The sequence below is a fragment of the Carettochelys insculpta genome, chromosome 2 (genome assembly GCF_033958435.1).
Source record: "Carettochelys insculpta isolate YL-2023 chromosome 2, ASM3395843v1, whole genome shotgun sequence".
Lineage (NCBI taxonomy): Eukaryota > Metazoa > Chordata > Testudines > Carettochelyidae > Carettochelys > Carettochelys insculpta.
The window spans coordinates 279,258,203-279,271,042 of record NC_134138.1 but is presented as its reverse complement, the minus strand read 5'-3'; the positions used below and the strand labels follow the sequence as shown (position 1 = coordinate 279,271,042).

At 43.7% G+C, this 12,840-nt stretch overlaps 1 protein-coding gene across 4 annotated transcripts in view; it reads right to left on the bottom strand.

Annotated features, from left to right (window-relative positions):
* OBSCN (obscurin, cytoskeletal calmodulin and titin-interacting RhoGEF) overlaps window positions 1-12,840 on the bottom strand; it is a 270,890-nt gene that overhangs the window by 78,604 nt on the left and 179,446 nt on the right. For all 4 annotated transcript variants that reach the window (XR_012644111.1, XM_074985301.1, XM_074985298.1 and 1 more), the window contains exons 64-67: window positions 6,909-7,175; window positions 4,070-4,336; window positions 2,532-2,798; window positions 1,482-1,754 (exon numbers count right to left, since the gene is read on the bottom strand). Coding sequence is in view for 3 of the 4 variants with exons in the window: in XM_074985301.1 (XP_074841402.1) it covers window positions 1,482-1,754; window positions 2,532-2,798; window positions 4,070-4,336; window positions 6,909-7,175 (1,074 nt within the window). In the remaining variant the exon portion in view is untranslated. The remainder of the gene's footprint in view (window positions 1-1,481; window positions 1,755-2,531; window positions 2,799-4,069; window positions 4,337-6,908; window positions 7,176-12,840) is intronic.

Below are 12,840 nucleotides of genomic sequence, written 5' to 3'. Positions count from 1 at the left end.
CCCTCTCTTCCTCAACAGGGACAGAGGATGTAGCAAGATGGGGACCTCAGCTATGTGGAAAGCATAGTCTCTCTCTTTCTCCCACGTACACATGAGCCTAAGGCCCATAACCAAAATCCCAGGTTTTTATATCTGAAAACTTCATTTTACAATTTTCACCACACTGGAAACCAACTGCAAACTGCAAGGCAAAACTATCACCACTCGAGTATCTCATTTGGGTACTATGCATATGCTTGCGTGATCCATTGTTGCTTGAAGGAGCTGTAAGGAGTGGGGGGAGGGGGGGGGGAAACTCTCTCTTGTCCTCTACCCCTTGGCCCTCAGGAGAAAAAAATTCTTCCTGACCATCCAAACAGGTGATTGGTTAGACCTGCAGCATCTTTACAGCTAGGTTCCTGTTCCTAGTGGGTGTGGGTAGGGTGAGCTGCTGGAAGAGAGCTCAAAGACCCCACACCAGGCTAAATAATGGGATTTCAGGAATGCTGGCCAATTAGCACTCCTCCCTCCCAGCTAGCCAATGGAGACCAGGGAGAGCAGCTACCTATTGTCTATTGGGGGCCATCTCTCTCCTTTCCTGCTGGGGCTGTCCATCTTTCACTGCCAGCCCCATTACGTTTACCCACCCCCTGATGTTCGGGGTGCGGAATTTACAGTAATATTTTTGTACAGTCCTGGAGGCACGCACCACACAGGTACTGTAATGATAAAACTAAACCCTCACCATCTAGTTCCACAATCTGAACCTTTATTGTGCTGTCAAGCTAAGCCACAGGCCTGATCGGCAACCATCCTTAGTCACAGAAGGTCTGTTGAAGCCAACAGGTCTACTTGCATGAATATGGACAACTTGCATGAGTAAGGCTGTGTCTACACGTGCCCCAAACTTCGAAATGGCCATGCAAATGGCCATTTCGAAGTTTACTAATGAAGCACTGAAATGCATATTCAGCGCTTCATTAGCATGCGGGCGGCAGCAGCGCTTCGAAATTGACGAGCCTTGCCGCCCCGCGGCGCGTCCCGACGGGGCTCCTTTTCGAAAGGACGCCACCTTCTTCGAAGTCCCCTTATTCCCATGAGCTCATGGGAATAAGGGGACTTCGAAGTAGGCGGGGCCCTTTCGAAAAGGAGCCCCGTCGGGACGCGCCGCGCGGCGGCAAGGCTCGTCAATTTCGAAGCGCTGCTGCCGCCCGCATGCTAATGAAGCGCTGAATATGCATTTCAGCGCTTCATTAGTAAACTTCGAAATGGCCATTTGCATGGCCATTTCGAAGTTTGGGGCACGTGTAGACGTAGCCTAAATGTTGTAAATCTGGGCCCTATTCTAGTGTCTGCTAGTTATGTAAATATTATGCCACTGGCAGGACACTAGTAACCCAAGAGCATTTTAGAGGAATTTTGTAAGGGTAACCAGAAGGCAGAACCACTAATATGGAGAGTAGTTTGGGGGGATGTCCGTCTGCATCTTTCTGAAAAAATACCTTTGATTAATAATTTAGCTGAAGATATGAGGGGCCCAGCTCTGAAAGTCACAATCCCCGAATCGTCAGCCCCTAGGCTCTTTAGGGTCAAAGTGTGGATTTTTCCGTCTCGCACCGCGATTTCATTCACAGAACTCTTCTGAAGGGGAGATCCATCCAGCCACCACTGTACGTTTTGCACCCCTGGACGCGAGAGCTCGCAGGTGAATGTGGCTGACTCCCCCGCAAAGACGTCCGTGTTCTTTAAACCACAAACTATCTCTGCTTCCTCTTCTGTGTAACAGAGCAAGAAAATGGGTACACCAAGGGAAAATAGAGGACAAACATGTACATGTTTCTTCCGCAGAATGGACCGCAGTACGGTTCACAGAGTCACAGAGTCCGTGAAATACTTTCAAACTCTCCTGCATATGTAAACGTGTCACGCACCTTCAGATAAAAAATGAGCTCAACTTGCTTAAAAGGGACATTACCAATCAGATTTCAAGTTTGATTCCAAGAACATTCTTCATTTGCTTACAGAGCATTTATTCGGAAATACTATTTCAGTGTGAGGACAATCTTCAGGAATCTCCTGATCCATTCATGATCTGGTGTCCTATATGATGCCCTCTGCACTGATACTGTAAATGCCTTAGGCCAGGGATCTTCCCTGTGATTTCAGTACTGTGTGTACTTACGATTTTATAACATAATTACAAAACGAATTAAGGTGGTATTCTTCATAGCAGCCTAAGCAAATTGTTATTAAAACACTTGTTATTAAATCATTTTACAGGCAGTATAGTCACTATTTTTGAACTCCATTATATGATAAAGATTGATCCATCTTCTGGATTGGTATAAAAATTTGAGACATCACTAAAATCAAGCCCTAAATCAGTGGAGTTGCTCCTACTTACCACCGAGCAAAACTGAGCCTGTTGAGTGAAGAACTATCTGACTGAATTCCACCAGAATGATTGGATTTGACAACCTCCTGAGGTCTCTTCCAAGCCTATGATTCTATGATTCAAAAATGGGAAGTAATTTGAAAAGATTTATTCTTACCTTGTACGTACACAGAGCTGGTAGTGAGCTCGTACCCAGTGCTACAGGTGTAAGGGCCGCAGTCCTCAACCTCCAAGTCATGAATAATTAACTCCACAGTGGTACCATTCTGCCGCATCTCGTACTTGTCACTGGGCTGAAGGACCAGCCCTCCTTTCCTCCACTCCACTGGGGCATCAGGTTTGGAGATTTCACACTGCAGGACAGCTGTTCCCCGTTCTTCCACCTCCACATTATGCAGTTCTTCTTTGAAAAGCACTGGCACAGCTGCAATGGAGAAACAGCTACAGTTTTGATAATGCTGAAGGGTGAATTGCTGAGATGTACTGGACTATTTCACTAGTCAGAGCTCCCCTTCTGGCAACCTCTCTTTGGGTGGTTGCTGCCAGTTGTGGTTAAGAGAGATGGAAAACTGGAAATGTTAGTCCACTGTAATGCTTCCAGTTTCCCTCTGCCCAAAGCCACACAGGGACCAGTTACAGACAAAATAGTAAGAGTAGATTGTCCCTGCTCAGTTCAAGGCTGCTCTGAGTTATGGGTTTTTAAGGGGCCTCTATGCCTCTATGTGGTCTTTAATTTTAATTTAGGTGGAGGGATACCTCAGTGGTTTGAGCATTGGCCTGCTAAGCCCAGGCTTGTGAGCTCAACCCTTGAGAAGGCCATTTAGGGATCTGTGGTAAATAGAGCAAAAAAAAAAGCCGGGGAGGAGCGGTTCTTAGTCCTGCCAAGAGGACAAGGGATTGGACTTAATGACCTCCCAAGGTCCTGTCCAGTTCTATGAGATGTGTATTTCCATACATTATTATTATTATTATTATTATTACCATATTATTCACACCCACAATTCTGGTCCTACAATCAACTATGAGCATAAATATGCAGATGGAAATGATATTATTTGGACATCTAATCATTTGAATGACATGTATAATGCAGCACCCCAGGAAGGAGGGGGCCAGCAGTATAACAGATACAGAACTCAGCACTTCTAAATCTAAAACCAGGAACTGCTAATGGCCAAGTTAAATGAGCCCACCTCTGTTAGCTGAAAGCCAGTAGCGAATTCATAGATCTCTAATGGCTGAGTTACAAGAGGCAAAAGAGCATGACGTTAGTGCTGGTTGCATAGGTACCGTCCCAGCGGTTGCCTTTTCTAGGTCAACATCTGCAAGGTGCTAACACACATATGTAGGAACATCCCCCCATTCTAAGCACCGTGAGATAGTTTTATCTCAGCTAATGTGACGTCCTAACAGCTGGCACATCTCAACTTCATAGCAGCTATAGTTTATGACCATAGCCAATAGCATCTGCAATTTTGCCCCGTCATCTGGTTGTGAGATCAAAATTGTAAGCGCGAGAGCAGTTTTTATACAAATCACAAATAGCTGAGTCATGACACACGGTAGCATCATTACATTAAAATGTGATTCACGGGCTGATAAATGTTAACTACAGTTCATGAGTAAAACTCCCACTTTCAACAGTTTTGCAGAACAGCCATGGTCTTCATGACTGTTTGCAACAGTCAAGCCTACCTTTGACTAGCAGTGCAGCAGTCGTTTGTTGGTCTCCTGAATCACATGTATACTCGCCGGCATCCTGAAGTCCCACATCATAAATAAACAGCTCCACAAAAGTCCCCTCCTGCCTGAGCTCATACTTGTCACTGGACTGCAGCACCACATTTCCTTTCCGCCATTCAACTGGGGCATCTGGCTTTGTCAGCTCACAACGGAGGGCAGCTGTACACCCTTCCTCGACTTCCTCGTTTTGGAGCCAGCGTTTGAAAAGCACAGGCAGGGCTGAAAGGTGAATTAAGCAAACAAGAGAGGAGGGTGACAGGCCTGTTCCTTCCTACCGATAGCTGCCCAACCTGAGGAAAATATTCACCAGAAGCCACATGCCATGCCACAGAAATACTAACCCTAGGACCCCACCCTGCAACAAACCTTGTTGCCAGCTCTGTTCATATATCTATACTAGAGACATCATCGCTGGATCTCACCAAATCAGCCAGACCATCAGGGGCTCATACACCTGCACATCCACTAAGGAGATATGTGCCATTGTGTGCCAGCAATGCCCCTCTGCCATGTACATTGGATAAGCCGGACAGTGTCTGCACCAAAGGATGAACGGACATAAATCTGACTTCAGGAACTAGAATACACATATACCTTTTTGGGTACACTATAACTTCCCAGAACATACAATAAAGGATCTCAAAGTGGCCATCCTTTTACAAAAGGATTTTACAACTAAACTACAAAGGGAGACATCTGAATTGGAATTCATTTGCAAGTCTGACACACTTAACATGGGGCTTAACAGAGATCTCAATTATATTATGCATCACAAGGGCAATTTCTCCATCTTGATATTTGCAGGAATGGCTCCCATCCCACTTAATGTACCTCTTCCACAGGTCCTATTAATGAGAGGTGACTCCCATTCCCTCCTCTTTTTCCCCTTCTCTTCCCCCCGACTTCACTATATATATATACACTATATATATGGAGAGAGAGATTTTATATATATATAAAAACACACACAGACACACACGCACACACACACACACACACACTGTGTTCTTATTTGTGCTCCTAATATGATAAAGTGGGTCTCACCCATGGAAGTTCATTACCTAATAAATAAAAAGATTAGCCTTTAACTTGCTACAGGACTGCTTGTTTTTTATGAGAGAAGGGCTTTTTTAATGTTCTGATAGCAGCTTGAACAATCATGTAATTCCAAAAGTTAATGGACCAAATTCTGCCTTCATTTACTCCCAGTCAAGCTGCAGGAATGTAAGCAAGGATAGATTCTAGCATATAGTTATGTCAAAATTGATAGTTCTTTGGTAGATCAATTATTTTTGTAAGTTGGTAATAAAGTTTAGCAAAGTGGTTTGTGCTGGGGGATAATTTAATATCTGTGTCTTAACAAGTCATTCAAAATAATGAAGGGATTCCAACAGGAAAGGTGGATTTGGTTTTATATAATACTGGTCAGGTTTCAGTTTTGTAAAAATCAGAACAAGGTCTGATTCACATCTAGATTTAATGTACCTGCACATCCAAATTTTGACTAGTGAATCTGAGTTCCACTTTTGACCCATCTTTGTCCTATCTCTACTACTTAAATTTGGTTTTGTCATCCACGTTTGGAGTGATAACCAAAATAAGAGCATGGAGCATTTTGGATCGGGAGCTCTCTTAATCTGAAATGAGATAGTTTTAAACACTTCTAAAAAAAACAGGAATAGAATTGTTCAACAAAAAATCATTTCATTTACCATACTTATGGCAGCCTAATTTTAATGAGCAATGTAACATTTCTAAATGTAGTCTCTTTTGTAAAGGTAAGATTGCTTATTGCACACACCTTCAATAAGCTCTACCACTGAATGAAAATCAGAATTTCTGACCTGTGGCAAATTCTGGTATCTTAACATTTGTTTTCATCCTAAATTGAAACATCAAATCAAAACAGGGACATTTTGTGTGGAACAAAAAGTTCCAAAAAATTTGATTTGCTCATTTTGACATCTTCATCTCATATGATATGTTTTGACATACCCAAATCATAAGGTTTTGTTTCAAGTCCTGCCTGACAGCATCAAACTGCATTGGTCTAAGGTGATAGACTGTACTGTGCCCTCACCCTTCCTTATTGGCTTGGTCTCTGGCTGCACTACAGCTCCCATGATTCAGTGGAGGCTTGTGAGTCTTATAATGCACTACATGGCTTGATCATAGGGGAGACCTTGGTGCATCGCAGAGGATGTAGCAGAGCCCATAGGAGAGAATGGGAACCCGACACACCCAAACTACAACTCCCAGGAGGCACCTCACAGAAAATTCTGAACAGCTTTAGTCACTATTACTGAAGACAAGATTGTTTTTCACCACTACGGTGAAATCCTTGAAAGCAAGAGTGACCCCTGCGCGCAAACACCGGCAGATACGAAACAATGCCATTTTATGAATGGCTTCACAGCAGGGAGCTCTAGAGACACCATCCCACCTTTGAAAAGCTGTCCAGTAGCACTTTAAAGACTAACAAAATAATTTATTAGGTCATGAGTTTCATGGGACAGACCCACTTCTTCAGACCATAGCCATACCAGAACCGACCCAATACAGAGAACCAAAAATAGTCATCAAGGTGGACAATTCTGATTTGGTTCTATTTTTGGTTCTCTGTACCTTAAATATTGAGTCTGTTCTGGTCTGGCTAAAGTCTGAAGAAGTGGGTCTGTCCCATAAAAGCTCACCTAATAAATTATTTTGTTAGTCTTTAAAGCGCCACTGGACGGCTTTTTTGTTCTGATAGTATACAGACTAGCACGGCTCTCTCTCTGTGACTTCTCACCTTTGATGTCTAGTCTGGCAGTTGTCTTCTTGTCAGCTGTCTTACAGCTGTACTCCCCTGAGTCCTCCAGCTTTAAGTCATGAATGATCAAAGTGTGAACATTCCCCTCCTCCTTGATTTCAAACTTCTTACTGGCCTTGATCACAGCTGAAGCTTTCTTCCATTCCACTGGGATGTTAGGCTTGGATAGCTCACAGTATAGTTTTGCTGTGTCGCTCTCTTGCAGTTCTTGGTTCTCAAGCAACTTTACAAATATGGCTGGAGCGACTGTAGGAAGGGGAATAAAAGCATTGTGCACATGCAGTCTCAGGAGTGCAGACAGGAAACTTTAATACAGACAAAACAAAAAAGCAGTCATGTCGCACTTTAAAAACTGACAAAATAATATTGGACAATCACTTTACCAAAGAATGACTGGACATAAATTAGACATTGGGAATCTGGAGACACATAAACCTGTCTGTGAGCGTTTCAGTGGAGTAGGCCATAGTACTAGAGACCTGAGAACCTGCATCCTATAACAAAGAGACTTAAACACCAGATTACAAAGAGAGACATCTGAAATAGAATAAGAACATAAGAACATAAGAATGGCCATACTGGGTCAGACCAAAGGTCCATCAAGCCCAGCATCCCATCTGCCGACGGTGGCCAATGCGAGGTGCCCCAGAGAAGGAGAACAGAAGACAAGTGATTTATCTCCTGCCATCCATCTCCTGCCCTTGTTATGAAGGCTAGGGCACCATACTTTATCCCTGGCTAATAGCCATTTATGGACCTGACCTGCAAAAATTTATCAAGCTCTTTTTTAAACCCTAATAGAGTCCTGGCCTTCACAGCCTCCTCGGGCAAGGAGTTCCACAGGTTGACTGTGCGCTGTGTGAAGAAAAATTTCCTTTTATTAGTTTTGAACCTACTACCCATCAATTTCATTTGGTGTCCCCTAGTTCTTGTATTATGGGAAAAGGTAAATAATTTTTCTATATTCACTTTCTCCACACCATTCATGATTTTATATACCTCTATCATATCGCCCCTCAATCGCCTCTTTTCCAAACTGAAAAGTCCCAGTCTCTCTAGCCTCTCCCCATATGGGACCCTTTCCAAGCCCCTAATCATCTTAGTCGCCCTTTTCTGAACCTTTTCTAATGCCAATATATCTTTTTTGAGGTGAGGAGACCACATCTGCACGCAGTACTCGAGATGTGGGCGTACCATAGTTTTATATAGGGGAAGTATGATATCTTTTGTCTTATTATCGATCCCTTTTTTAATAATTCCTAACATCCTATTTGCCTTACTAACTGCCGCTGCACACTGCGTGGATGTCTTCAGAGAACTATCCACTATAACTCCAAGATCCCTTTCCTGATCTGTCGTAGCTAAATTTGACCCCATCATGTAGTACGTGTAATTTGGGTTATTTTTTCCAACATGCATTACCTTACACTTACCCACATTAAATTTCATTTGCCATTTTGCTGCCCAATCACTCAGTTTGCTGAGATCTCCTTGTAGTTCTTCACAATCCCTTTTGCTTTTGACTGTCCTGAACAACTTGGTGTCATCTGCAAACTTTGCCACCTCACTGCTTACCTCATTTTCTAGATCATTGATGAACAAGTTGAACAGGATCGGTCCCAGGACTGAGCCCTGGGGAACACCACTAGTTACCCCCCTCCATTGTGAAAATTTACCATTTATTCCAACCCTTTGTTTTCTGTCTTTTAACCAATTTCCGATCCATGAAAGGACCTTTCCTCCTATCCCATGACCACCTAATTTACATAAAAGCCTTTGGTGTGGGACCGTGTCAAAGGCTTTCTGGAAATCTAGGTATATTATGTCCACTGGGTGCCCCTTGTCCGCATGTTTATTAACCCCTTCAAAGAATTCTAATAGATTAGACAGACACGACTTCCCTCTGCAGAAACCATGCTGACTTTTGCCCAACAATTCGTGCTCTTCTATGTGCCTTGCAATTTTACTCTTTACTAGTGTTTCTACTAATTTACCTGGTACTGATGTTAAACTTATCGGTCTATAATTGCCAGGATCTCCTCTAGAGCCTTTTTTAAATATTGGTGTTATATTGGCCGTCTTCCAGTCATTTGGTACCAAAGTGGATTTAAAGGATAGGTTACAAACCACTGTTAATAACTCCGCAATTTCACATTTGAGTTCTTTCAGAACCCTTGGGTGAATGCCATCTGGTCCTGGAGACTTGTTACTATTCAGCTTATCAATTAATTCCAAAACCTCCTCTAATGTCACTTCAATCTGAGTGAGTTCCTCAGATTTGTCGCCTAAAAAGGCTGGCTCAGATTTAGGAACCTCTGTAACATCTTCAGCCGTGAAGACTGAAGCAAAGAAATCATTTAATCGCTCCGCAATGGCACTGTCTTCCTTGATCGCTCCTTTTATATCTTTATCATCCAAGGGCCCCACTGCTTTTTTAGCAGGCTTCCTGCTTCTAATGTATTTAAAAAACATTTTACTATTGTTTTTTGAATTTTTGGCTAGCTGTTCCTCAAACTCTTTTTTGGCTTTTCTTACTACATTATGACAGTTAATTTGGGAGTGTTTATGTTCCTTTCTATTTTCCTCACTAGGATTTGACTTCCACTTTTTAAAAGCTGCCCTTTTCTCTCTCACTGCCTTTTTAACATGGCTGTTTAGCCATGGTGGTTCTTTGTTAGGTCTCTTACTGTGTTTTTTTATTTGGGGTATACATTTAAGTTGGGCCTCTAGTATGGTGTCTTTAAACAGTTTCCATGCAGCTTCCAGGGATTTTAGTTTAATTACTCTACCTTTTAGTTTCTGTTTAACTAGCTTCCTCATTTTAGTGTAATTCCCCTTTTTGAAATTAAATGCCAGAGTGTTTGACCGCTGCGGTGTTCTTCCCAACACAGGAATATTAAAAGTTATTATATTGTGGTCACTATTTCCAAGCGGTCCAGTAACAGTTACCTCTTGGACCAGATCCTGCGTTCCAGTTAAGACTAGATCGAGAACCGACTCTCCCCTTGTGGGTTCCTGTACTAGCTGCTCCAAGAAGCAGTCATTTAAGGCATCAAGAAATTTAATCTCTGAATCCCGTCCTGAGGTGACATGCACCCAATCAATATGGGGATAATTGAAATCTCCTATTATTACTGTGTTTTTTATTTTGATAGCCTCTCTAATCTCCCTTAACATTTCAGCATCACTATCACTGTCCTGGTTAGGTGGTCGGTAATATATTCCTAATGCCATATTCATATTAGAGAAATGAATTGTTATCCATAATGATTCTATGGAACATTTTGATTCCTTTAGGATTTTTACTTCATTTGATTCTATATTATCCTTCACATATAGTACCACTCCGCCACCCGCACGACCTGTTCTGTCTTTCCGATATAATTTATATCCCGGTATGATAGTGTCCCACTGATTGTCCTCATTCCACCATGTTTCTGAGATGCCTATTATGTCAACTTCCTCCTTTGATATGAGGTACTCCAGTTCACCCATCTTATTAGACAGACTCCTAGCATTAGTGTAAAAGCATGTTAGAAAACTACCACTATTTATATGTCCGCCTTTCACAGACACGGTGGATTTTTTTATGCATGATTGTTTTACATCTGATCTTGCCCATATATTATTTCCCACGTTCCCTATCTGACTAACTTCTAGGGAATCCCTGTCTATGGAGCCTCGTGTAAGAGAAGTCTCCGTCCGATCCAGGTGCTCCCCCGCACCAATCGGCTTTCCCCCACCTCTTAGTTTAAAAACTGCTCTATGTCCTTTTTAATGTTTAATGCCAGCAGTCTGGATCCACCTTGATTTAGGTGGAGCCCATCCTTCCTGTATAGGCTCCCCCTACCCCAAAAGTGTCCCCAGTTCCTAATAAATCTAAACCCCTCCTCCCTACACCATCGTCTCATCCACGCATTGAGACTCTGAAGTTCTGCCTGTCTATCTGGCCCTGCGCGTGGAACTGGAAGCATTTCAGAGAATGCCACCAAAGATGTTCTGGATTTCAGTCTCTTTCCTAGTAACCTAAATTTGGCCTCCAGAACATCTCTTCTACCCTTCCCTATGTCATTGGTACCAACATGTACCACGACGACCGGCTCCTCCCCAGCACTGCCCATAAGTCTGTCTAGATGCCTCGAGAGATCCGCAACCTTCGCACCAGGCAGGCAAGTCACCATACGGTTCTCCCGGTCATCACAAACCCAACTATCTATATTTCTAATGATCGAATCCCCCACTACTAAAACCTGCTTCTTCCTAACAGCTGGCGCTCCCTCCCCCGGAGAAGTATCCTCGGCACGAGAGGATACAACATCACCCTCTGGAAGGAGGGTCCCAACTACGGGATGGTTTCCCTCTGCTCCCCTTGACTGCTCTCCTTCCCTGAGCCTTTCATCCTCCGTAACAGCCTCAGGACTGTCAGATTGGAGGTGGGACAGCCCTACTATGTCCCGGAAAGTCTCATCCACAAACACCTCTGCCTTCCTTAGCTCCTCCAGTTCAGCCACCCTGGCCTCCAAAGCACGCACTCGGTCTCTGAGGGCCAGGAGCTCCTTGCATCGAGCGCACACATACGCCACCCGCCCACAGGGTAGGTAGTCATACATACTGCACTCGACACAATAAACAGGATAGCCCCCACTCTGCTGCTGGGCTTCTGCCTCCATTTCCTACTCTAGTTATATATGAGGGTTAATTAAATGTTTCAGATAGAGGTTGTTATAAAGGATTTAGTTTAAGGGCAACAGAAGTCACTGGCTCCCTCCAAGCTCCCCCTCTCAACTCCCCTCTCCAAACTCCCTCCTGTTAGCACACACCCTGTTTGCCAGCACCCGGTCGCAAAGCTCCCTGGTCGCTTACTAGCAGGGTTTAAGTGCTCGGCCTCCCTGATAGCTCCTCCCTCTGCCTACAGCTCAGCCAATCAGCACACGGTGTTTCAATTCAAACCTAATCAGCTTCCAACTGCCTGCCTGCCTGCCTGAGCACACGGCCTTTCAAACAAACAAACACACACACTCAGCTCAGCACTCCAAACAAACAAACTCCAAACTCCAAACAAACACACAAGCCCAAAACCTCCAAATATAAGCAGCCACTTACCCCAAGGTGCTTTAGTTTGCTCCTTCCTTCTCCTCCTCCAGGAGAGCCTCTCCAAACTCCCTCCTGTTAGCACACACCCTGTTTGCCAGCACCCGGTCGCAAAGCTCCCTGGTCGCTTACTCAATATTTATTCTCAAATTTGACACTTTGCACCTTGGTCTTAATAGAGATAGCAATTACCTTACACATTACAAAGACAGCTTCCCCATCTTTGATATTTGTAGTGATCTCAGACAAGTCACTTAACTTAATAGACACTTGCAGTAAGTAATTTCCTCGTTACCCTTCATCCCCCCCAGCTGACTTGTCAGTTTTCATTTAATTTTTTTGTTTTGTTTTGTTTTTTGTTTTGTTTTGTCTCTATCTATTATATATGGAAGTAAATGCATGGTTGCGCAGGTGGCATCAGAGAGAAGGCTTTGGTTTTGTCGACCATGGGATTCTGTTTCAGGAATAAGAGGGAAGAGCATCTTTGTGGGCAGGCTTGCGAACCTAGTGAGGAGGGCTTTAAACTAGGTATGCCGGGGGACAGTGACACAAGCCCTGAGGTAAGTGGGGAAGGAGGAAGGAACAACAAAGGAGGACCCCAGGTTTGAAAAGAGAAGGTTGACCAATCAGCTAACTAGCTAAGGTGTTTGTACACAAGTGCAAGAAGCCTGGGAAACAAACAGGAAGAATTAGAGGCCCTGGCACAGTGAAAGGAGTGTGAGGTGATTGGAATAAGGGAGACTTAGTGGGATGACTCGCATAACTGGAGCACGGTCATAGAAGGATATAAACTGTTCAGGAAGGACAGGCGGGGGAGAAA